Source organism: Populus nigra, chromosome 10 (assembly GCF_951802175.1).
Source record: "Populus nigra chromosome 10, ddPopNigr1.1, whole genome shotgun sequence".
NCBI lineage: Eukaryota > Viridiplantae > Streptophyta > Magnoliopsida > Malpighiales > Salicaceae > Populus > Populus nigra.
The window spans coordinates 12,905,817-12,931,681 of NC_084861.1; the positions used below are offsets into that span (position 1 = coordinate 12,905,817).

General features: G+C 35.4%; 3 protein-coding genes and 1 non-coding gene across 7 annotated transcripts; 2 read left to right on the forward strand and 2 right to left on the reverse strand.

Moving 5' to 3' along the window:
- The first annotated feature begins 1,081 nt into the window (after nt 1-1,081).
- LOC133705696 (protein NEDD1-like) lies at nt 1,082-7,460 on the forward strand. The gene is made up of 10 exons (XM_062131044.1): nt 1,082-1,683; nt 2,008-2,120; nt 2,808-3,068; nt 3,165-3,269; nt 3,599-3,664; nt 3,835-4,056; nt 4,782-5,354; nt 5,910-6,530; nt 6,812-6,988; nt 7,073-7,460. Exons 1-10 carry the CDS (start codon nt 1,524-1,526, stop codon nt 7,178-7,180), a joined length of 2,406 nt encoding a protein of 801 aa, XP_061987028.1. The 5' UTR covers nt 1,082-1,523; the 3' UTR covers nt 7,181-7,460.
- A 1,671-nt stretch (nt 7,461-9,131) lies between these two features.
- Nucleotides 9,132-16,249, reverse strand: LOC133705142 (folylpolyglutamate synthase-like). Of its 4 annotated transcripts, none has more exons than XR_009844205.1 (16): nt 15,862-16,248; nt 15,638-15,780; nt 15,468-15,533; nt 15,125-15,234; nt 14,684-14,744; nt 14,278-14,361; nt 14,103-14,159; nt 13,874-13,934; nt 13,511-13,557; nt 13,310-13,387; nt 12,638-12,802; nt 12,261-12,554; nt 11,481-11,559; nt 11,046-11,198; nt 10,582-10,813; nt 9,132-9,971 (listed from the first exon to the last, which is right to left on the reverse strand). XR_009844205.1 is itself a non-coding variant. In XM_062130252.1 (16 exons), the coding sequence occupies exons 1-16, from the start codon at nt 15,869-15,871 to the stop codon at nt 9,912-9,914; spliced, it is 1,629 nt and encodes a 542-aa protein (XP_061986236.1). In that variant the 5' UTR covers nt 15,872-16,245; the 3' UTR covers nt 9,132-9,911. The 4 variants fall into 4 exon arrangements, 2 of the variants coding, with proteins under 2 accessions (XP_061986236.1, XP_061986237.1); XM_062130252.1 differs by having other exon boundaries at nt 10,582-10,742; nt 15,862-16,245; XR_009844206.1 differs by lacking the exon at nt 11,481-11,559 and having other exon boundaries at nt 10,582-10,742; nt 15,862-16,247.
- Nucleotides 16,250-17,157: 908 nt separating this feature from the next.
- On the reverse strand, nt 17,158-17,877 carry LOC133705323 (probable glycosyltransferase At5g11130). Its single transcript, XM_062130460.1, has one exon. The coding sequence runs from the start codon at nt 17,875-17,877 to the stop codon at nt 17,158-17,160; it is 720 nt and encodes a 239-aa protein (XP_061986444.1).
- A 585-nt stretch (nt 17,878-18,462) lies between these two features.
- Nucleotides 18,463-18,536, forward strand: TRNAV-CAC (transfer RNA valine (anticodon CAC)). Its single transcript has one exon. It is a non-coding gene; the product is annotated as a tRNA-Val (tRNA).
- The last annotated feature ends 7,329 nt before the right edge of the window (nt 18,537-25,865 follow it).

Below are 25,865 nucleotides of genomic sequence, written 5' to 3' on the forward strand. Positions count from 1 at the left end.
TGGTTTCACCTCCTGCCGTTGAACCATCGAGAAAGTCTTTGTAGAAGAGATGGTTTTGACGTCATCGTCCAATGGATTCTACCTTAGTTTGGGGAAGGTGGAGATTGGATATAGAGTGGAGATGGTGGCATTATATTATTGCTCAGCGTGGGCTATTAGGTGTTATTTTTACGACGGAACCCACCAACCTAACTAGAATAGCATTTTTGGCCAGATGATTCCGGAGGAGTCGTTACAAATGTCCTCCTCCGTTCAAGATTGTTTCCCTGATTATTTTTCTTCTACAGGTAGATTATGTCGGATGCTATTCTATTGTTTCGCACCAATATTATTATTATATATCACACTACGAATGAGCTGATTGGGCCTATCAAGATCATTTCGTGGCTTCCCAAATGCCAAGCATGCATTTGCAGGCTTGCACAGATTTTGTTTTAAGAAAAACTTTGACCAGACCTCCTGTTGAATTGTAAGTCCAATGCTCTCTTCTGTTGAAATGGATCAATATTAAAATTCTGAAAAACAAAAACACCCAGGTACGCTGGCGGGTGATTGGTGCAGCAATTGCTTAAAGCTTCAGAGCAGTGTTGTTTGCCTCACCCATTGTTTTGCTTTCGTGAGTAACTGTGCCTGACATGACAAAATCTTAAAAATAGTGGAGTGTAAATGGGCATACATGTCAGACGTCTTAAATAATGTCTAGGAATTGGGTTTCCTTGCATTTTGTTTTGGTTAATGTTCATGTAAGATTACATTTTTTTCCTTAATTGATTCTGCTGCGAGTTTTCTTTGTAGAAGTGTTAGTGTTCGATAATGTGATAATAAATATATTAAAATAATATTTTTTAAATTTTAATATCATTTCAATAAAAAATAAAATAATTTTTAAAAAAAACACGGAATAAAAACAAACAAATTCTATGAGTGTCTCTCTTGGATTGGAATTTGAGATGAAGATTTTGAGCCCAATATCTCACAGATATTAGTAGAGCATGTATAACTCACCCCATAATGACTACCAATTTTGTTTTTTTTAAAGAGCGCATTTAACTCACTCGATAATAACTTGCAAAAGAAAATAAAGATAAAGGTAATCAGATTGCTTGAGCAAGCAAAAAAAACTAAGAGCATGACTTGCAAACTATGGAACGATCTGGTGTGTGAGAGGAGGAGGAGCAGAGGGGGCTTGTCCCAGTCCCAGTCCCAGTCCCAAGCAGTCATGATTAAAGCAGAAACAAAAGGCGCCCACTTACAAACAAATACAAATGCAACGCAATAATAATACCTCTTCTACACTTACATTCAAATTTATTTTTTTAATAACCCTCCCCTCTCTCTCTCTCTCTCTCTCTCTCTCTCTCTCTCCTTCCCCTCCTTTCTAAACTTATAGCAAGTAAGAGTCGGAGGAGGGTTCTCATTTCCCTTATTTTCAAACACCCATTTCAAAATAATAATAATAATAATAAAAGAAAACTCCTCTGTTTCTCAAGTCTCCCTCATCTCTCTCTCTTATTTAAATAGGGATGATGAACTTGGCGGATCCATCAATGGCGTTACTGGCGGCGAGTGGTGGCGACACCGTGAAGCTTTTCGATGTATCAGTGGAACCAGGAGATCCATGTACTTTGAGTTACACACCAACTCCGGGTTGCCTTGTTAACGCAGTCAAGTGGAACCACACTAGTGAGTCTTTCACTCACTCTCTATTCTCTTTATTTTCGTTTACCGCTTAATTTGCAAGAGCTTTTTTTTTCCTCCACGGTTGAATCTTCATTTCCTGGTTTTTGAATCAATTAGGGTTTTTTTGGCTGTTCGAGAAAAGAGAGAGAACAGAAGTTTGATTTTCTTCTTCTTACATTTCACCTTTTCTTTTTTATTAAATTAACAAATTAACTCTAGTCGAGGGAGGTTGTTGAATTATTGCGTAATTAAATAATATTCATGGTTTAGCACTGCAGTTTTTAGGAAGCAGGGATTGATCTGAATTTGTGGGTTCTGTTTTTGCAGATTTAGTGGTGGCTAGTGCTGGAGAAGATAAGAAGATTTCATTGTGGAGGAAAAATGGGCAGAGCATGGGCACAATTCCAGTTTCTGGGACAGATAGTGGGGACAGCATTGAGGTAATTCTTGTCGAAGTCCACTGCTTCATTAGTTTAGAAAGAAAAATTTGTTTGTGGTAGATTGGATGGGTGGTGCTTAGAAACCATTTCTTGGGATACGAAAGTTATTGGTTGAATTTGAATGTGTGAGTTACCAGAGGTGAGGTGTGGTATCAATATGCATTTGTGCTCTAGCTAAACGTGAGTTGCCACTCCATGCTACACAATGTTTAGTGCGTTCCTCCCCCAAATCATGCATTAGATACTTTGAAGGAAGTAAACTCTTGAATTGATGGAACAAAAATCTGAGAAAGTACCTTAATGTGTTTCTTTCTCTTAAAAAGTAATGAAGATACAAAAAAGCTGTTCATTTAATAAGATAACTGTTGTGTGCTTCAAGCAACAAAGGTGTCAACCTGTTTAGGACTTAAATGGAGAAAAGGCATGCTCAGATCAACCAGAGGGGCAGGGTTTCCTTAAATTCCTTGATCTGTTGGATGCTGTAAAATACAATCCTCCACAGGCTCCCTGCATCACATCATATGCGTGCTCTTTTGTGGTAAAACCTCTTTTTATAGAATTCCTCTAGTGGAAAAATCATCATTACATTTTGAAACACCATGCATCCATTGTATCTAGTTTACTTGTTTACAAGGTTTGATCCACTGCAAGAAGTCATTGTTGGTTTTTTTTTAATCTTTTTTGTAGGAATCTATATTGGCTATTAGCTTTAGTAATAAGGGATCTAGATATATATGCTCCGGAGGAAGTGGTCAAGTCGTAAGAATATGGGATCTGCAGAGGAAGCGCTGCATTAAATGGTTGAGGGGTCATACCAGTCCAATAACAGGTGCTATGTACAATTGCAAAGATGAGCACCTGGCTTCCATAAGTTTGAGTGGGGACCTTATTCTGCACAACCTTGCATCTGGTGCAAGGGCGACAGAACTCAAGGACCCAAATAAACAGGTTGTTTGCTCTTCGCTCTTGATGCTCTCTTTCTGGTGTTTGTTATGTTTAATCTTCTTCCCTGCTAATTGTTCGTCTGGCGGAACTTAAGACCAGGTACTAAGGGTGCTTGATTATTCACGAGTTAGCCGACACCTTTTGGTGACCGCTGGCGATGATGGTTCTGTGCATTTGTGGGATACAACTGGTCGGAGCCCAAAGGTTCGTATGTATGAATATTGATAGTTTAGGTTTTATAAATACCCTTGTGGTTGAATAAGTTTACACTGCAGTGAAATTTTCATATCTAATGAAGTCACAGCATGATTATTCTCCTTTTCTCATTTACCAAGTTCTAACTAATTGCTTTTCTTTGATGATCTTAGCACATTGTGAAAGGTTTTTGTATAACCAATTTTTTTTTCACCATTTTTTTTAATTTTCTATTAATTGTTGCCAACATGCTTGTTTCCTGCAGTACTATGCTCTACTTTTTCAACATTTTGAATGATGTTTTTCACATGTAACTGATTGCATTTCTTTCTTTACAGGTTTCGTGGTCGAAGCAACATTCTGCACCAATTGCTGGTATTAGCTTCTCGCCATCAAATGACAAGGTCTTATATTTATTTTATTTTGTTGGATTGCTCATCCCCCTTCCCTTTTTCCCTACATAAAAGAAAGAAGACTAAATATTTTATATGCTTTTGAAAGTTATTTAAGGTCTGAAGTTTTGGTAAAATTAGCAAAGTATTCTTCATTCTCAACTACCTTTTTCCAATTGCAGATAATAGCTAGTGTTGGACTGGATAAAAAGCTATACACTTATGACTCGGGGTCTAGAAGGCACACATCTCTCATTTCTTACGAGGCACCTTTTTCTTCACTGTCTTTTAGAGATGATGGTTGGGTTCTGGCTGCTGGAACCAGCAGTGGTAGGGTAGTGTTCTATGATGTTCGAGGAAAACCACAGCCTTTCACTGTACTTCGTGCTTATGGCAGTTCAGAGGTGGATTTTTGTTCCTGATACCCATGTTTAAATACTTACTACAGTCTCTCTGCAGTTTCTTATTAGTCTATAAACTGTTTTGTGTGAATACAATAGATATAGTGACACATTTTATTTGGGATCTCCTGTTTGAACTTGAAAACTTCCTTACCTTCTAAACTGTAGAACCTCATATCCCATAGCACAACATTATATAGGAAGTTAACAGAGTAATGAATATTAGGCAGAAAGAGATGTAAACAGGATCCTATAACATTATTAGAGTTGCATATATCAGAAGTTCACCCATGACTGCACACATTCTTGACTTTAGTAACTGAACTTATTAAGATTGGGCCTTTACATTGGTCTTGATAATCTGTGAATCTGTTGTTCTTTGTGTGCCTATCTCCTCTTTCATGTTAGGATGACTTAATTAATGTGCCACTTAATGGATGATGTTTTTGAGAGAAATCAACTAGAATAGCATTACAACAGTGTGTGCGAGATTTAATTTGTCTGTTGGATAAAACAGTTAAGCTAAAAATGTGAATCGACAATAAAAAAATAGTTTCTCTTCAACATGGACTGTCGTAGATGTCTGCCTTTGGTATGCCATCTGAGAGCTTTGCCTAATAGCGGTCCAGGTATTTGCAATCTCATCACTAATGTGAGCTCACAAATTCAGAAGTATAAATACCTTATTTCTGTAGTCTTGATGTTAATTAAATTATATTTTTCATCAGGCTGTTACTGGTTTATGCTGGCAAAGATCAAAACCAGTTATTGTAAATGAGAGCAACTGCACAGCTGAGATAGCTCTTTTGGGAGGTGCTGTTGATGATTCCATTCTTATGCCAGATCCACTTCCTTCTGTAACATCATCTAGTGTTGCTCTATCCTCAGTGTCTGGCTCTGGTAATTCTGGTCGTTCAGGTCCTGCATTAGAATCGTCATCTCTTACAGCAACTGTTGGTGGACCTGCATCAACTATACCCAATCTGTCTTTAGCAGAGGAAACGCCACATCGAAGCCATCTTTGGCCTGGAACATTGACCAGATTAAATCCACCTCGTTCTAGTTACAATTTTAAGGATGAAATGGAGGTGTTCTCCCCACTAGTGGATGTTCAGCCTATCACGCCCTCACTTGATAAGTTTTGGACTGATCACGAGGGATTGAAAAAGGATAATCTGCCTGTTGATAAGAAGCCTTCATCATTGTTGTTTCCTTCATCTAGTAGGAGATTTCCTTTTGCAGAGGATGGGACCAATGATCATCCAATATTTGATTGGAAATCTAGTTCAACTTCAAGACAGGTCTGATAGTTGTTTATCCCAGATGATATTCGCAATATGCATATCTAATTCACACATAAAAATGGGAAAGAGAAGATGTATGCAATGCATAAAAAAGTTATTATTTTGGGCATTGTTTGTATTTTACCTAATTTTGATGACCTTTTAATCTGATACGATTAGACTAGTCAGCCTATACTTCCATTATTTCACATATACTGGAAAATTTCATCATTTGTTCCTTCCATTATGCTGTATGTTGGAGCATCAATGAATTATTTCACCAAAATCAACTGCTCAACTATATTTTCCCCACTCAATGATGCTAAAGTAACTCCACAAGTCCCAGTACTTAATAGAGATTTTTTGTGTTAAGTCTTTTTGACTGTTGAACTTGGCTTTCCGTGTTCTCTCTCAGTCAAAATTGTTGTAACATGATTGTCAGTTGTTTTGTCAAGTCATTTTCTGCATTTCCTGTATATGGTTGAACATAGCTGTGGTTTCCTAGCGAACTTGATTTTAGTTATTCAATATCTTCACAGCTGTGCCATGATGTTTCTTGTCATTTTTGCGCAGGATGACACCCAGTCTTTCACATCACTAGGGGGTTCTACTCCTACTCCATCTTCCAAGAGTGAAGATTCCTCCATCACTCCTCCAGAAGCTTGGGGTGGTGAGAGGTTATCTGATAAAATTGCTCACCTACGCCAGCCACTCAATTTGCCACCACGTTTTGGGATGACTTCTGGGAGTTCAACATCAGGATCAATGTTCTCTAGTTTGCAAGATCTGCCCTCTTCAACGAGTCAGTCAAGTATGAGCTCATTGACTAGTTCCAGCCGTGGTTTTTCAAATCTGCGCGCCAGAGATGTATCTTTGAATCCGGAGACGTCAGTGGGATTTCCAGAACACATTTCCTCTAGTTCCATGTTTCTGTCTTTAGGTGCAAAAGGCATCACAGGACCAGCTAACCTTGAAACATCAGGACCAGCATCATTAAACTTACCTCGCAGGTTTTCAACATATGCTGAGAGAATAAGCACTACTTCTTCCTTTAGTGATGGAACATCCCTCTCTGTGGGTTCACCAAAAACAAAGAAAACAGGAGTTGAAACTAGGGAAGAACTGTTGAATAGCCTGTTGTTGAGGTCTGATGCATTGGCTGTCACAGAACCAGGAATTGTTCCAGCAATGAATGTAAGAACACTAGATGGCTTTAATAAATGTTTGCCGTTGTTTGCTTCCAAGCATCTAGCTGTTTGCTTTTGGAATCCCTAGGTAGCTTATCAGCATAGATGCCTTGAATATTGTCTTTTGAATTACAAGAATGGGCCACATGTTATGTCTGATGCAAATTTTTATACTTGAATGCAAAACAGTGAAGGCACTGGTGATGCCGGAACATCATTGACATGTAATAGCTTTGTTTTCTTTTATCTGATTATCAAGGCTCATTAATTTGGCAAATATTATGGCAGGGAGGAGCCACACAGCCGCACAAAGCTCTTCAGCCAGATACACAGCAGGGGAGTTCCTTCACTCTTCAACTCTTCCAGCGCACTCTTGAAGAAACTCTTGGTTCATTTCAGAAATCCATACATGAAGATATGAGGAACCTTCATATAGAAATTCTTAGACAATTTCATATGCAGGAGGTACATTTGTAGTATTTATATTGTTTCTTTTCCCCTTTTGTTGTTATTTATTTGTGGAATTAATTTTGTGTAATCATTGAACAGATGGAATTTTCTAGTGTGATGAGCTCAATCCTGGAAAACCAAGCTGAGCTGATGAAAGAAATCAAGACCCTTAGGAAAGAAAACCAAGAACTCCGCCAATTGCTTTGAACTCTGGTGAAGATGAGATTGCGATTCATGACTGTTTGTTGAAGGGTTCTGGGACCTGTTTGTATTTCCACACTTTGCACTTCATTTGTGGCTTGTTTTATACGGAACTACGATTGCTTCCCTCAGCAATAGCGGAGATTAAAAGAAGGGAAGGGAAAAGGAGTAAAGAAACAGAGAAAAATGCGAGCGCGTCATTACAGGTAGGGTTCTTGCCTCCAAAACATGTACATAAAATATTCTTTCAGCTAATGAAGTGAAGCTTTTTAGTGGATTTCCGCAATCTGGTTTACTCGGCTTTGAGTCTTACTGTTACCGCGGAAAGAAAACGAATCTCTTATTACTCTTATGCCTAAGAGCACCGCCAAATGTCTATTACTCTGATAAAAGAGAAGGATCCCCCACCATTTCATTATTGCTTCAGCTTCATGGTTGATGAAATGAAATGGAGGGAAAGTGCCAAAAATCTTGCGCACCTATACTCCGTCTATAACTCAAAATTCTGTTTCTAAGTTCGTGTAAAAACACGAGTTTTAGTTCTTGGAGAGCTGCGATGGATTTCAGCCCTTCGGAATCATCTTCAATTTCCACAAACTACATATGTTTCAAGTCTTGATACAAGGCATTGCACCATTCTCTGCTCGCTGTAATTCCAGTTGCCATGGCCATTCAAGGTGGCGACTTCAAGTTGACGAAACCCATGGGTAGTGCATGCCATTTCAAATCCGTTGCATGAACCCAAGTCAATCGTCGGAAAACCTCAACTTCGGCAGTTTCCGTGAAATAGACATTGGATCTTGATCTATTTCGCATCGTGTCAAACTTAACTTGGCAGGGCTTGTTGGTTTGTGCTGGAGGTTATGACGGAAGAATGCACATCTTCTGCATTCTCTGTATAATTATTATATGATATAATTGTAAATTTTACCAATTGATTTTCTATAGCGGTAGCAAAATGTAATTTTTAAGTTTTTTTTTAAAATAAGTTTTTTATATATTTTTTTTATACTTGATATTTTTATTATTTTATACTTGATCTATTTATTATTATTTTTTTTCTATCTTCATTTTTTTTTGGTAATGTTTTTTAGTTTTTTCACATTTTTTTTGAAAAAAATATATTAGTTTTTATTTTGAATATTTATCACTACACTTGATCTATTTATATATTTTTTTGTTTTTATCGTTATTCTTTTGAATTTTTTGTATTTCTTTCTTAACACTAATATTTTTGAAAAATTATTATACGGTGTTTCATTGTAACAATTACAACATTGTTTTATTTTTCTATGTTAAAAATTAGTTTAAGATTTTACATGTTTTTATTAACACATGACTTTTACTATAGTTTATTATATGTAATTATTGACTTTTTAATTCATGGTTAAATTTTTTACTTAAAGTAAAAAAACACGTTAATAAAACTTACACATTAATTTTTTTATGTTAGAAAAAAATTAGTTGACCTGCAATAAGATGAGTTTAATAAACATATTAACACCTTATTTTTTATTTACTGACACAAATAATTCTTGGTGTATTTAATTAAATGCATGCATAGATTTTTTAGTTTATAATTATATTTTAAAAAAAAATAACACATTTAAAAAACTTGTATACTTATATTTTTGTCAAAAAAATTTATCCGACCCGGCAAAACATGTTTTAAATAACCATAATCTCTAATTTGGTTAGGAAATGACAACGAGAAGGTGGTTAATTCCAAATTTGGAAATGAATTTTCTTTGGGCATGCATCTTCAAGGAATGCAGACGGCCTAATCCAAAAATAGGAGACTTCAAAACCAGTTAAGCTAAATATTAAAAAAAAACACAAAAATACACGAGTCATTAGATTTATTAAAACTATCTGTATGCTTTGCGTTGCCGAAATGCATTTTGGTTATTCAATTATTTATATAAATTAATTATTTAGTAATTTGACTATATTATCATTTGTCGCTATAATTATGTATATTTGAGTAGAAATATTAATTGTACCTATAAAAAAGTTAAACCTGCAATATGATCACACACTTTCTTGGCAGGGTGCGTAGTAGCTAAATACCAACTGAGTTATCAGATCCCTTGTAAAATTCTCCAAGCTGATAATATGCTCTTCTTCATCATGTGGATATAACCTTCTCAACCACATGTCTGCAAACTAGCAGGGTGATCATGGAGGTAAACCTGTTGACAGATCTGAGTTCGAACGAGTTCGATCTGGTTCCAAATTTCATGCAGATGAGGAGACTTGGTGTCACGGAGGTAAATCTTTTGACAAGTCCACACTCGCAACTTGATGAACGAACATGTGTGCAACATCAGCCCCAACCATTCCTCTTCAGCTGCGAGTGAGAAGCAGCAGCACGTGTAAAATTATCTCTGCCCCCCCCCCCCCCCCTCCCCCATAATTCTAGTCTGATTTTCAGAATCTCATGAAAAGTACATTGATTTTCCTAGAGAGTAGCTGGTAATCATTTCTAGCAATATCTGAAGTTTCTACGACTGCAATAACAACGAAATTCCTGATGATTCATTTGCAAACTTTCAATAACAACGCATGATGTATCCCCAAATTCCAAGCAAGCTGCAATGATCTTCAACGGAGCTGTTCAAATTAATCCTAGAGAAGTTGATGGGATGGTAGTATCTAACTCGTTCATCCAGCATCAGTACCAGCACTTTTAAGCGTAAATTCTTGCAACTAGGGACCTTCAGCTTCGTCCTGTGCCTCACTTTTTGACTAATCTCAACACATCACCCACAAGATGCAATGAACCGGTTACAAGGACCTGATGCATTGTGGAAGAAAAGTTTAAATAACAGTTCAAATGCTATATGAGCAAATATATGCATCATACATATGAATCTTTTATTAGAATTGCATGGCTACAAATGAAACACTGTCGCTATCTAAAATTTCAGGAAAGTTTGAGTTGATGCTTTTCATGTTGACAAGTTGCAACGTCATTTACATAAAGCTATTACTTGTAATGTCTGATTATGGTTTTCCAGCAAGTCATGCTGTGAATCTGAGCTTTTTGCAATAAGAAATGTGTGTATCTCTATTGTTCTCCTATGCTAGTTGGAAAAACTTGTACAAAACAAATTTTCCGAGGCAAAAGAAATAGTGGAGTATTGATTATCCATCAGAATTTTGTGGCAAAAAATACAGTCAATGGAACAAAATTCTTATAAGATACATTTATTCTTATTGCATCTGAATAATTTTTAAAGTAACAGAAAGCTATGGAATCGCAACCCACAACAGAAATGAAATGATAAATTTCACGATTTCATTTTGCAATGTGAGCATCCTGCCTGGGCCATATTATTAAGTAGAATAAACACACATGCAGTTGTAAAATATTGAACAAAATATATTTTTCAAATCAGTATTACCTGGTAGTGAACAGATTGATTCCGTTGGACGCTTTCCCTAAGCCATTTAATAGCTAATGGGAGAGAAGGGAAGACTGCACTATTTTCACAAGTCCTACCACTCATTTTGGCATCCTCTTTAACTTCTTCACAAACAGCAACCGCATGCTTAACCTCCCCTCCTGATAAGTCAAAAGGCCATTCACATAAAACCCAACGTCAACAGGAGCTGTGTTAGATGACCTCGCAGTTTCTAGTATGTATAACAAAGACAAACGTTATTTTTAAACATTTAATTAATGGTACAACAACGGAAAATTTAGAAAGAGTACAAAACAAAGATAAAAAAAGAAGGGAACTATGAAAAATAAGTTAGTCCAATGAAATTTACGTTTATTTTTCTAAATACAAAAGCTAAAGCAAATACAACAATCAACCAGATATTTCTCTGATATAAGAAATATATATATGCATGTAACTGGTACCTTTATCGCTCTGTATGAGATTCTCCCATACTCTTTGAAGAGAAAACTGCCATGATAAATTAACTTGAGAATCAGTTGGTGGTAATGCATGAGATCCAACCTTGTAATACAAGGATGTGTTTGAAACAAAGAGCGCCTTCTTGAAGTAGACACCTAAAATACCGAACTAATGTTGGTAAGCAAAAGTTTCTTGACAAGACCATTAACATCAAATGAACAATATATTCCCTCATAAGTCCTGATTTTTAGTCTTTCATTTCTCAAAAATGTGGATGGTTGAGATTGTTACGTAATGAATTTAATATAACAAGGAAAATTCACAAACAGTTTGAGTTTAATGTCATTCAACTCTCTCGTATGCTTTATTAAGTGGTAGCTATGTTTTAGAAAATCTGGTGAGATTCTATCTAAATATGTTCCTGCTAAATCATTTACCATGACTCGCACATGCTTTCATGAGAGGAGGAAGAAGCAGCTGAGGATCTCGCACTGACATGCAATTGAACAGCAATATCTGTAAGATGCACACAAAACTTTTAGCTCAACATTGCCCTATTGTAACTCACGTGTCTCTCAAGTACTGATACCAAAATTTTATCCATAGGCACACATGTAAGCTCATGACAGTTTTGTTTGACACTTCTTCAATGAATTGTGTTATCATGATACTCTAATTGTAATGGACTTCTGAATCCCTTTTTCAAAAGTTGGACATAAAAATAAAGATGATAGAAGCAATCTTGCACCGGACAACAGATGTATTATAATGGAAAGTAGCGAGCTTCATCTCATCCAGAATATTATTAGCCACATCTTTTCCATGTGAGCAGCCAGCCTATGGTCCTTTGGAAAACCAAGCACATCATTGCAACGAAACAACTCACTTATACAGCTCTTATACTGATTCTTCCTTTTGGAGGCACTTTGCCTCGGTATGCAACTGGAATTTGTTGCAAGAATGACCATGATTTGTGCTTTGTATACCACTTCAGCAATTGCTGAAACTTCTTACTTTCCAGATTGTCCTAACAGCGTATATTTTGCAGTTACTTTACCCATTTGGCAACACCAATTCTAGGAAGCAGACTTGACCTCAAACAAAACCCTTTCTAAGTTGGCTTCTTATGAACCTATCTAATTGTAACTTCCAGCTTTGCATCTTAATTTTTTGTAAATCTAATAAAACAATGACAAGTTTTTAAGCTCTATTCTTACCTGCATGGAACTCTTTCCATATCTCTCATCATGATGCTCCTGTACCAATTCAATAGTGGATTCAGAATTTTTCTGTGGGGGATAATTAAAGGTTCTTTTCTGGCTATCTTCTTTTATGGCAAGAGAAAACCATCTTGCACACATCTCCATGCTTTCAGGACTATGGGCTCCATCCAAATAAAACACAAGATCTCCATAACTCTCGGTATTAATGTATTGATCAGTGACAATTTGAGCCCTCCCTTGCAAACTGGCTGTTGTTAGCCCCTTAATAAACTGCTCGGGAAGTGAGCTCTGTTCCATGTAAATAAATTCAGAAAATAGCTGTGAAGACCTAAAAGAGCTTGCACAGGAAAACTCTCATGTATCAAACTTACAGCCTGTTCCAAGTGGGTAAATTCGTGATGCCCAGTCCTTTGAAGCCAAGTAAAAGACAACGCAATGGCAAGACCAGCATTTAAATACTGGTGCTCACCTTCAAGCCTAAGTTTTAAACCATTCAGCAATTTGGCATCCAATGGCTCCGCCACTTGAAGGTGTACCTGCAATTAGAATACTTATATCAGCCATTAGTTCTTCAATTAGGGAACAACAAGAATTGATATGATACAATGGATTTCCTCAATATGCTATATCCCAGAGCTAGCGCTTGTCAAATCAAATGAAAGGGAAATCTGCTGTTGCAAACCTAGCCTCAAATTCTCATCCATGAATTGTAAATTTAGCAGCTCCTAACTAACTTAGCCAAAGAATTTATGGTTGCGCAATTATTAAATCTATGGTTTGAGCTGGAAAGCTGGCTGGCCGGTATAGGTTTAGCACTTCAATAGGATTGCTTAAAAAATACAGGAACCACATCTAAGCACCAATATCATCTTATATAGCATGCACCTGCTTCACACAAGACTCGATTTAGGATGGGTAGAGCATCGAGTTGACTTCCACATCACCACTCAGTATCCTACAATTTGGAGCCAGCATCTGACGCAAGCATTTTCCAGTAAAGTGGAAAATAGAACTCCCTAGTTCTTGAACTATATGCAACTTACATTTAACTCAGAAGCCTTCTCTTCAAGAACATTCATTGCTTCATCAGGTTGAGGCACAGTGAAGGCTGGAATTCCATCCTGTATTGGAAAAGGAAAACTTGATCATGAAAAAAAAAATAAAAAAATTGAGACTCATATTGGGTCAAAGTTCAGAAGCAAATGCACAAGCAAGAGTCTGATGGGAATAGTTCAGAAGGACACCTTAAAGATACCAGCCTTCTCCCCAGCAATTTGAGCTAGAGTATTTCCTAATCAAAGCATCCAGCAAAGAGAATAGATGAACTTAGCAAATGAAAATATGGTGGAACACTTCCAAGACTTAAAACATCACATGTTTTCCTTTGTGCAGGCAATAGCAGATGCCAGTATGAGGTCTGGTCTCAAAAAATTCAGTTGTTATGCAGATATGGACTATAATGCAATAGTGAAAAATCTTGCAACTGGCTATGTTCTATATGGAAATTGCAGTCCAACAGTCTCAAATGTGTCAATAATCAAATAAGCAACAGCTTTACACCATTTTACCATGAGCTATTACCTAACTCTTTGAAATATAACACTAACCAAGAATTTCCATGTGATCATACCCAAGGGAAGCTATACCACAGACAATAGGTTTCTGAACCTGAAACATGATGCAAAGTTAGCCGTTTTAGAAGCATATCACCAAAGAGAATCCTAGCATGAAGAGCTTGACACGTAAAACAAAGTCATATCTTTTTTACAATCAACACAGAAGTCGAATTTAAAAAGCTTGAGAAAAATCTCTTAATCAAATATAAATTATGCATACCACATTTGTTGCATCAAACTTTCCACCTAACCCAACCTCCAAAATAGCTACATCTACCTGCATAGGAGTACTCAACAAATGAGCTTCGAATCCAACATGAGAGATTAAATTGAGCATTAGTGTGTTTGCTCAGATGGAAAGGATATCATCACAGACATGAAATGTTCACACAAACCTGTTCCGCTGAAAATATCTTGAAGGCAAGTAAAGCAAGAAAGCGAAAATAGGTAGGCATTGGTACATCTTCTGTAGATTTTTCCTGCACAACAGCAGAAGATGTCAAAACTAACAAATGAAGCAAATTTACTGCCCAAAACTTAAAAAGAAAAGGAAGTCCATTAGTTGTATTTTTGACACTTGAGGTTCCACATCACTTAGAAACCACTCAAAAGTCCTTTTCGTTAGCAAGCCACTAGGACAGCACAGCAAGAATTTTGACATGCCCTCGCCAGCAACTAGCTACAGAAAGCTTCCTGCTTGATTTTTGAATCAAATATCATCGGACGTTCTATCACTCTCACTATAACCACCAAATTAATGCTTGAATTACGATGAAGAAAAAAACACAGGGACAGGATTACCTTTAGTCTATCATAACACCACCAGAAATATGCCAAGAATTTCTCTTCACAAATGTCCTTACTGCAATACAAAACAAGAAAACCAGAATATATAAACTTATAACACATAGAGTGGATTTCGAAAGGATGCACTAAACACAAATAAAAGGATTATACCGAGTTCTCAAAAGGAGTGTGGTTAAGGATGGGAAAGACATTGATTTTGTTAACAAGAGAGACAGTAAAGTAAGATTTCGGCAAACTTCAATGAAGTGGAAATGGCATAAAATTAAAACAGACAGCCTAAGAAAGAATCAGAATTTATACAATTGTAGATAAATATAAAACGTGAGCAGAGAAAAACAGAATAGTTTTTAAGCAGTCAATTTCTTCATGGAAACAAAAAATCTTATCAGCCAATTGAAAAAATGTTACTACTATTCTAAAGATTGCACAATTTACCCATCCAGACGAAATCTTTCTCGGACATCAATGAGATGAGGTGATGTGAAAAGTCCAGTACGAAAGCCGCAATTACGTAGGATAGATTCCGCAAAGGTGCACGTAGATCCCTTTATTTAAAAAAAAAAATCCATTTAGTTTCAAAACACAGATACGAACAATCCTGACCCTGTATTGCATCTACTTTCAACAATATGCAGGGATTTACAGAAGTAATGCCCTGCCATAATTAAGTTTACGAATCAGTGATCAAATATGATTTTAAATTGCATTAACATTTAAAATCATGTTTGATGAATTTAGGATAAATTGAAGGCTGCTGACAGCAATGTAGCAGTGCTACCTTTCCTTTAGTGCCTGCCACGTGTATGATCTTCATTTCTGATATTGCCTCCTCTAACTCCAGAATCTTAATTAATGATTGGGATGACAACAACCAAAATTAGATCGAGATAAATATATAATTAAAATAGAAGAAAGTTAAAATTAGTATGATTAACCAAGCATATTTACTTTTAAATAATCGAAAAGCACATCAAACCGATCTCCGTTGTTGCTCTTATCAGCACGACTGCGTTTCGTTATCAAAGAGGATAAAGCATCCAGGGCTTCCTCGTACGGAGTCACCGTTGGTTTTGACGATCCATTGTTGTCACCTGTTAGCAAAAATTAGCAATAGCTGAAGATTCGTACTAATAACTGCACACGCAAGTCAATGCACACACAGTCGATATTACCTTTTGCCATCTCGCTTTGCCTCTGAATGAAAAAACCTGAGTTCAACAACAAAGAGTGTTCCAATATATATATATATATATATATATATATATATATATATATATATATATATAGGGAGAGGATAGGGGACCTTGGAGGCGTGGAGAGGAAGTGAGTGAGAGAGGAGGAGTTGGTTTGTTGGTGTGGTTTTAGGATTGGGTGAGAATGGAGTTAGTGAGTGGGTGGTGTTTTCTTTTCTTTAAGTCTTGGTTGGGGGCGAAGATGATGGGATTGAGATTGGAAGGTTGAAGTTTAATGCTAAATACGACAGGGAATTTCAGATCGGACTCGTGTCCAACGACAAGGGGGAACATTTTTGGCAAGGCTGTACTGGAGATGCGCGCGGGATCTTTGGACGCAGTCGTATCATTATTTTATATCTCATGTGCTGATATCATAGTTCTTTTTTTAATTTATTTTTTTACTTTTACTCTAGTTTATAATATATGATGTTATTGTGCTTATTTTTTATTTAAAAATATATTAAAGTAATATTTTTTTTATTTTTAAAAATTTATTTTTAATATTAACATATCAAAACATCTAAAAAATAAAAAAAATATTAATTTAAATAAAAAAATTTAAATTTTTTTTAAATTTTTTTTAAAATACAAAAACAAACCATGCATATATATTATTAGATATTCTTTCAGTGTAAAGCTACGAAATGTAGAAAAGCTAATTGAGAACCAATCAAAAGAATTTGAGACTATACATACCTAAAAAGCGAGTACAGGGAAATATTAGCCGAAATCTGACCTACCACAGCAAGACAGCGACTATAAAAGCCCTTGGAGAATCCCATTCTAACAACTAATGACATGCCCAGATAACACCTAATCAATAATTTTACGAGGTGGTAGTTCAGTGGTAAAAATTTAAGACTAAAAGATTTATTTTTTTTATGGTTTTAGATTCAAGCCCTGTGATTGTTCATATGATGATCATTGAAGGCTTATATGATTGTTAACTTCAGGGCCCGTGAGATTAGTCGAGGTACGCGCAAGTTAGCCCGGACACCCACATTAAATAAAAAAAAAAACGTATTAAGGTTATGTAAAAAAAAAAATCATAATCTATAAGCAATAAGAAAGTTTCTTTTAAAAATCACACCTCAAAGACAAAAGAGGAGAAATTTATGGGCAATCTCCTCCATTATACATCTTGATTTTTGACCACCTAGTCATAAAATACGTCACACCTCCATTTCACCAGAAAAATAAAATATCATTTTGCCTTGTCAATTAATAAAGGCCCTACACAAATTCTCTCCGGGGGTATCTAATTGTGTGCCGCCTAAGCCAAAGCTGGTAAATCACCATATAAAACGAATCGTACGGCTGCGGGATTTCATTCCACCCAAAGTGCTGGCTCGCCGCCACACCCAATCTCCTCGTTCCCTCGCACTCATCATCTTTACACGTCCGATCCAACACTCGTTTCATTTCCTTAATCCCACCACCGGACCCCACAAAAACAGCAATCTTCTGCCAACTGAGCACATCCATCAACGGCAAGTCCTGCATCGGACGGTCAGTTACCATTACAGGCACACACCCAAAACGCAATGCTTCACCTATTCCAGAAATATCAGCCCCGTCCTCGAACAAACAAAACATGCTGCTCCCTAGTCTCTCGACTAAAGTCATTTCATTGGACGGTTCGGATTCCATCAGAAAATCAGAATCATTTCTCAATTCGTTGGCCAATTTTGAATCTTTGGCCCCATTGTGTCTTACTAGATACCTCACTGTCCTGTTCCCCGGAGCGTGTGATGCGCGTGTGATCCTCGCGAGTGGAGGCAAGGTAATATCCTTGTGAGGCACAAACTTACCCTCTGGTACCGGGAAGCAAGAGATCTGTACCGAGTTTTTCTTCAGTTCCACGAGATTTCGGTCAGACTCGTAACCCAGACCGGCACAGGATACATAAAAATGATCGGCGCCGAGAGTGCGGTTCCAGTACGGGAACTCCATTCTGAGGTCTCTAATAAAACGCGCGATTGAGCGCGTGGAGAGATTGGAGGCGAACGGAACAAAGAATAGGTGAGCTTCTTCTGGGTTTTGGGTTACAAAGGGACTGGCTTGGAGAGAAGTGAAGAAAAGAGACTCAGTGGGAGAAGAGAAGGAAAAGGGCTTCGAAGGGGTGTAAATGTAAATTTTGAAAGAGTTTAGCATGTTTTGGTAATTGGGGAAGAATATGGTGGGTGAGAGATACAGTGAGGTGGAGTCATTGATGGATTTGGAAACTGAAGTTAAGAGAGAAAGACAGAGAAAGTAAATAATAGTTGACATTCTAAACCTTGGAATTCCTAAACTGTTTTGGAAGTTTTGAGGTTGGAGATGAAGGTAGGTAGCAAAGCAGAGACTTGATGAGCTACCCAAAGTTATTGCAGTTCTTGCACAAGAAAACAATAGAGCTAACTCTACGCAGCGGTTCTTTGCGCTCCAAAACAAGCAACTGCTAGAGTCACTGCCTGTGATATAAAAAGACGAGGGGTGGGGTGGATGGGTCACCATGTCACATTTAGTAAAATAGTAAGGCAAAAACTTGCAGCTTCTGTCTGGGTGGTGTAGTCGGTTATCACGCTAGTCTCACACACTAGAGGTCCCCGGTTCGAACCCGGGCTCAGACACTACTTTTATTATATTTGTTTTTTTTTACTTTTCTCCAAGGACAAATATCGAAAAAGTTTCCGATCTATAGTAGCAATCTATACTGGGCACTTAAGTTTCGAAAAACTTCCCGATCTAAAGCAACAATAAAATCTTTTTGTTAATTTTAGCTGATAAAATTATTAAGTGATCCCATGAAACTTATGTAATCTCTTTTTCTTTCATTAAAAAGTCATGAATTCACTAATTTTTCTCCATCATATCATGCCAAGGACATATTAAAAAAGTTGAGAATTTTATTTTTCTTTATATATGGGCGTGTTTGTTTATAGAAAAATGAATTCCTGGAATTCACTTTCCTTGTTTTTCCATGTTTGATAACAATATGAAAAAGTAGTCAAAGAAAACTGAATTCCAGTCAAACTAAAAAAAACAACGTTACCAAAGGAAAGTGTTTTCCTTCTGTTAAAGAAAGGAAAACACTTTCCTTTTTTTTCAGCTCCGTTTATTTTCTCAAATACACAATCTCTTTTTCTTCAAAATCAATTGGAAGCTAAGCATGAACAATAGCATTTTTCTGGACCAATTAATTTCAGGTATTTTTTTTTCCTTTATATTTTTATCTTCTTCTTCGTAGATCTGTAAAAATTATGGCATAAATCCTTTGATATTCTTGATAAATCTGCTATTGTCATATTTTTTCCATAACATTTCCATAACTTTTCATCTTCTCTCGTCACATTCCACGGTTAAAACTAACCAAATTCATCAAGCAACCCACAAAAAACACATTTTTTCCAAGACTGTTTTTGTAACATCCCTCATTTCTGGGATAAAACCACAATCTCATGTCAATAGAAAAACAGAGTAGTTAATTTTTTTTTTATATATATATACATATACATATTCATGGTCTTCGTATTAACATCTACCAGAATTTCGACTGAGTCCCCCCTATACCGGAAGGTCCTAAGTTACCGACATGTAACCTGTTTACACTTGTAACAGTTCGCATCTCATAACTTAATTCCCGACCCAATCATCCTGGGTTTCAATTCCACAATTATACTCGCACTTATCAACCATAATATTTATGATATGCATTATATAACAAAAAAATATCATTATGGATGGATAATTTAAATAATATAAATACATAGACATGAAATATGGTTATATAAACTACAACGTTAAATTCATCCAATCAAGTTTAAACATTTATTATACAAATTAAGTTATACAACCATTTTCATGTTTACAAAATACAAAGGTATACTCCCTAGAACCTAGACTTCAAAAAGAAAACATAAGTTAGGATCTACTCCTGTCGTGCATGCGATGATCCTGAAACAAAATACATATTATTGCAAGGTGAATATTTCCATAAATATAACAATATGAAAATCTAATAATTTCAACAGGGTAACATGTATTCATATTTCATTTACTTCTCCCTTCTAGTTTTTTTTTATTTAAAAAAAAATCTCTTCCTTATTCAAACTATTAATAATCGTTCCCTCTGCCACTATCAACCTTCATTCCAGACTTTATAAGATCAACGTGATTACTTTTGCTTATCACATTACCGATACCAATTTCACTGGTATTGTCATCACCACCCCATAGGAGTCGATACAAGGCGATCCCTTTACCCGGAATCCTAACATACACTAAATGTATGCTGGCCATTCCATGGTGATCCCCTTACCCGGTAAGACATAAGGCTACAAGTTCTATGTTTTGGGAAGAACCCAGTTCTACCTCTAAGGTAGTCAAAATCGCTCATTAACAAATGCTTGTACTGTTACTATCCAACTGTTACTGTCCATTTTTGAACTGTTACTGTCTGACCTCTCCTCATATTTTTAACTATATCTGGAGTTATAGAACTCCGATTCAAGCGAAATTTATGGCGTTGGAAAGGTAAGATATGAGGCTACAAGTTCTATGTTTTGGGAAGAACCTAGTTCTGCCTCTAAGGTAGTCAAAATCGCTCATTAACAAACGCTTGGACTGTTACTGTCCAACTGTTACTGTTCATTTTCGAACTGTTACTGTCTGACCTCTTCTCAGATTTTTAACTATATCTGGAGTTATAGAACTCCGATTCAAGTGAAATTTATGGCGTTGGAAAGGTAAGACATGAGGCTACAAGTTCTATGTTTTGGGAAGAACCTATTTCTGCCTCTAAGGTAGTCAAAATCGCTCATTAACAAACATCCAAAACTACAATTTCTATGAAGGAAATTGATCCTAATTCCTTCATTCTCCTACCTAAAATCTCTTTGAAGGTCAAGAGACGAAACTGTCCAGATTCATCAACCTTTCCATTTACACACAACACATGAAGTTCTTTACTTTAACAACTCTTACTTTTTCCTCAATTCAAGTCTAAGAACTCAATATATAAATTAACATCCAGGCATCAATTCATAATCAACTTGAAATAACTCATAAGACCAGGTTTAGAATATCTTACCTGATGTGAATCAAGGCTTCGAACCCTCCTTTTCTTTCTAATGACAGCCGACCCTCCCCTCTTCTCTTCTTATTCAATTTTTTCTTGTTGACCCCTTTCCCACCAGGGTTTATTTTACCTATAACCCTCAATCTGGGATGGGTTCTTGAAATTTTGGTGTTTCTCTTTTAATTTCTAAAAATAGATATAAAAACTCCCTCTTTTCTTTCTTTATGTAGCTGCAGATCTGTTTTTGGTGAGAATAGGAGTATTTATGCTCTATAATTATTCTTATTTGCATTTAGGTCCCATTTTCTTTAAGTGTATTGGTTCTTACCCCCACTTCTTTTTAGTTTAGTTTATTTTCTTTAATTTAATCCAGCCTTGGTTTTTCTTGGGATTTACAGTTTTCTTCTTCATGAATCATAATCGACAACTCAAATCATCTAACCAAACAAGGGGGAATTTCTAACCAAACAGAGAGACAAAACCGAGGGGGGGGAGATAACTGTGAACAGAGAGAAACAAAACATGGGGGTGCGATTTCTGTGAACAGTGAGAGGCAAAACAGGGGGGTCATTTCTGTTAATATAAAGAGGCAAAACAGGGGGGTCATTTCTGTTAATATAAAGAGGCAAAATAGGGGGCGATTTCTGTTAACATAGAGAGGCAAAATGATTGGGGGGCGATCGATTGCTGTGAACAGAGAGAGGCCAAAACGGGGGGGGGGCGATTTCTATTAACAAAGAGAGGCAAAACAGAGGGGAAGATTTCTGTGAATTTTACTATGAAGTAGCCCCTCCCTGTCCCCAGATCCGGCCACCATATACTTTCTGTCAACCCTTGCTCTTTTTTTTGTCAAGTCACGGCGTTACCAAAGCAAGTAGTCGGGGGAGAGAAGAGGAGAAACCGAGAGTGAGAGAGAACAGGGGAATGGGGGAATGAGAGAAACCGAGAGGGAGAGGGAACAAGAGAATTGGGGAAATTAGAACCGAGAGGAGAGGGGAATGGGAGGGGAATGGGAATAAGGCAATTGAGGAATGTTAATGGGGAATTATAGAAACCGGTTATAACAGGGGAAATGGGGAATGAATATAACAGGAGAAATGAGGAATTATAGAAACCGGTTATAACAGGGAAAATGAGGAATTATAGAAACCGATAGGATGAGGGGAATGGGAGAATGGGATGGGAACAATGAAATTATAATAGAACCCTAATAAACATAAATTTATGTTTTATTTTGCTTTGATTAATTTATGATTAGTGTTTGATTATATTTGTTATATGTGAATAAATTTGTGTGGCTATGCCGGTAATTATATGGATTTCATTATGCAATGTTTATTGATCATTGTGAACTTATGAAATGTATAATTTTCAAAACGGTTTTATCATCGAGAAATTGAATGTTATGGTCTTAAATAATATATTTTAAGACCTTGTTTGTATAGGGAATCAGATATCATTGCCATAATTATTATACATTGTCCGCTTCTTTGAGCATAATTTATTGTATTAATTGTGTAAGTATTTTATATGCTTTTTTTAATATTTATTTCTCTAAATTTTTAGGTTTTGTTATCAGAAAACTTCACTTTCGTGTTATGGATAATAAGATAATTCATGCATCATGTATGGGAGCAGCTGTAACTGTGATAGTTACAGGGGTAGCTATTATTGAACAAAAAAGAAATACAGTTTATATACCAAGAGAACCACGTATAAATGCAATTGCTCAACGAGAATTCTATATTGACAACATTTTGAATTAAGGTGATAGACATTGCGTTAAACAAATTCGTATGAAACCTGTTGTCTTATATAGATTGTGTGATGTTCTCACAAGTTATGACCTATTACGATCAACTCAAAATGTGTCGATTAGGGAGTAAGTAATTGTGTTCTTACAAATTGTAGGCCAAAACCAAAGATTTCATTTCATTAGTGGTATATACTATAGGTCTGCTGAAACTATCCATCGTTACTTTAGAATTGTTTTAAAAGCAATTCTTAAGTTATACAAACACCTTATTAAAGATCCAGAGGATACAGTTTCGGCTGAGATAATGAATAATCGAAGATTCTATCCTTATTTTAAGGTATGAGAACAATACCAATATTTTTATTCATTAATTAATTACATCTAGAAGAAAAGTTTATAAATCATTTTTGCATGTTTATATAGGATCGTGTGAGAGCAATTGATGGTACCCATGTTCCTACAAATGTTCCTGTTGAGATTCAAGGAAAGTTTCGAGGTCGAAAAGAAGAAACAACATAAAATGTTTTAGCAGCTATAACTTTTGATTTGAAGTTTATATATGTTTTAGCTGGCTGGGAAGGAAGTGCACATGATTCACGGGTTTTAGGTGATGCATTATCAAGACCTAGTGGTCTAAAAATTCCAGAAGGTATATAATAAAATATTGTATTATATGCAATAAACATATAAAATGTCTTATCAGATAAAGATAGTAATAGGTTTTTATTTTTTTTTAATTTATAGGGAAATATTATCTTGGTGATGCTGGTTACGGTATTCGAAAAGGAATCATTTCTCCTTTTCGTGGAGTTCGATATCACTTGAATGAGTTTACAGAACGTGCACCAGAAAATAAAAAAAATTTATTTAATCTTTGACACTCTTCATTGAGAACCGCTATTGAGCGAGAGTTTGGTATTTTGAAGAGTCATTTTAGATCAATTGATGGAAAATCTTTTTGGTCTTATGAAACACAATTAGATGTTGTGCTTGTATGTTGTATTATTCATAATCACATAATGGGAGTTGATCCTTATAACTTTCTTATGGAAGAAATATGTTCGGATAGTGAACCAATTAGATGAACAATCAACTTAAGTCAACAGGAGGAAAGAGAAGAGAATAGAGAGTGGATAACAAAAAGAAAAATGATTGCATCAACCATGTGGAATGATTATAACACTCAAAGAAACTAGTAATTGAGTGTTAATTATATGTGTTTGTTTTTATTATGTCTTGCTTGAGTTTGTATTATCTTTGTTATGTATTTAGCGTACATGTTGACTTTTTTATAATTTCTTTTTTAATTATTAATTGTAGTTTTTATATGAAATTTATTAAATCTAAATATTGTATGATCTTATTTTGTATAAATTTGTAATTTTTTTTGTATAAATGAGTTCCACGCAGAATGAAAAATGCAAGGGTAAGCACTTCACATGGTCCTAAGCCTATGTCTTGCATGTTGCTTGAGATATTAGCTGAGGAGGCACTTAAAGGAAGCAAACTTTCTTCCACCTTTAAAGCAGAATCTTTTGTTAAGGTGGCTATAGAAATCAGTCAAAAGTTCAACGTGCAATGCGAGCCTAAACATGTGGACAATCATCTCAAGACTGTGAAAAAAGAATAGGGAATAATAACCAAACTTAAAAATAAAAAGTGGTTTTGGCTGAGATAATTGTTTGAAGATGATTACCGTTTCGAAAGATGTATATGATGAAGAAGTAAATGTATGATAAATATTATACTCTTTGTAATTTTTATATTTACTTTTGTTTCTAAAATGTTATACAATAAACTAAAAAATTGCATATTCTAAACTTTATGAGCAAGCACATCCCAATCATGACAAATATCTCAACAAAAAACTTGATATGTACGAGGCAATGACAATTGTTGTTGGAAAAGACATGGCAACCAGAAATTATGTCAAATCATATGTTGATGTCAACTTGGAAAAGAACACTAAAAAACAATCAATTTCAATTAAAAATGAAGGGGAATATGAAGAAACTTCTAAGAGAAAAGAGACATTTTCCTCTAGTACACAAAAGAGGCAACATAGGAAGAGAAATCGCATGTATGAAGATGATGGTGCTGAAAAATTGTCTAAACAGATTGGAAATATATCATTTGCAATTCAAAGCCTTAGCAAAAATCAACTTGATGTTAATGCGTTGTACGCGGAAGTGATGAAAATTGAAGGCTTTGATGAGATCACTCTTGGGGATGCATTTGATCATTTGGTCTAAAATGAAATGTTAGCAAAAGCATTTATGGCAAAAAATGCTAATTCGAGGAAAATTTGGGTTCAGAATTTTGTGAACCAACACTACTACAGGCCTGCTTGCTAAGATAGTTTGACTATGTTTAAAATTTGAGTTCAGACTATGTTTGTTATTTGATAAGTATGTTTACTTGTTTAATTCGGTCTAGCATGTTTATGTTTGTAATTTGAACTAATATATATGTATATGACATCGAAACTTAATATTTATACATGACTTTGTTTGATGTTAGATATTTATATTTATTTATTGATGCTTATTTGATATATATTAAAGGGATATTAAAGGGATAATTGCCTTTACCCGTAAAAAAAAAATATTTATCCAAAAAACCCATCAAAATATTTTTTGAATCTATTTATCTTTTTTAAAAAACTTCATACCAAAAAAAAAACCCAAATATATAACTCTTACCATAAACTAATTTGGCTTTCTTCATATGAAAAAAAAAACTTATTTTAAGCTTTTAAATTGAAAAAAATATAGTAATAGGTTTTACTTAAAAAATATTTAAGAAGCTTATTTCTATATAATATGATATGACATATACAGTTATATTTTATAAAATAAGCTATGTATGAATATAGCATATAATAAAAAAATTCATCATTATACTTTTTAGATTTCATTCTTTTATTGTAAGTGATTAAATATTTATATTAAATATTTTATATATATTAGATAAACTTAAAAAAAAAATTAATTCATTGATAAATTATTTTCCAGTTCATTTTCCATAACATAACCAAACACTGAAAAGTATTTTCTAGTTCATTTTCCATAACACTACCAAATATCAGAAAATACTTTTCTGAAATTCACATTTTTCATAATTTAC

Excerpts from the sequence above, each read along its gene's own strand:
- LOC133705696 (XM_062131044.1), top strand. The coding sequence starts at position 1,524 with ATGATGAACTTGGCGGATCCATCAATGGCGTTACTGGCGGCGAGTGGT. Across the intron at positions 3,665-3,834 it reads TCTCGCCATCAAATGACAAG|ATAATAGCTAGTGTTGGACT; the intron begins GTCTTATATTTA and ends TTCCAATTGCAG. Across the intron at positions 5,355-5,909 it reads CTAGTTCAACTTCAAGACAG|GATGACACCCAGTCTTTCAC; the intron begins GTCTGATAGTTG and ends ATTTTTGCGCAG.
- LOC133705142 (XM_062130252.1), bottom strand. Across the intron at positions 13,935-14,102 it reads AGTTTGATGCAACAAATGTG|GTTCAGAAACCTATTGTCTG; the intron begins GTATGCATAATT and ends ATCATGTTTCAG. Across the intron at positions 12,803-13,309 it reads AGAAGGCTTCTGAGTTAAAT|GTACACCTTCAAGTGGCGGA; the intron begins GTAAGTTGCATA and ends TTCTAATTGCAG.
- LOC133705323 (XM_062130460.1), bottom strand. The coding sequence starts at position 17,877 with ATGGAGTTCCCGTACTGGAACCGCACTCTCGGCGCCGATCATTTTTAT.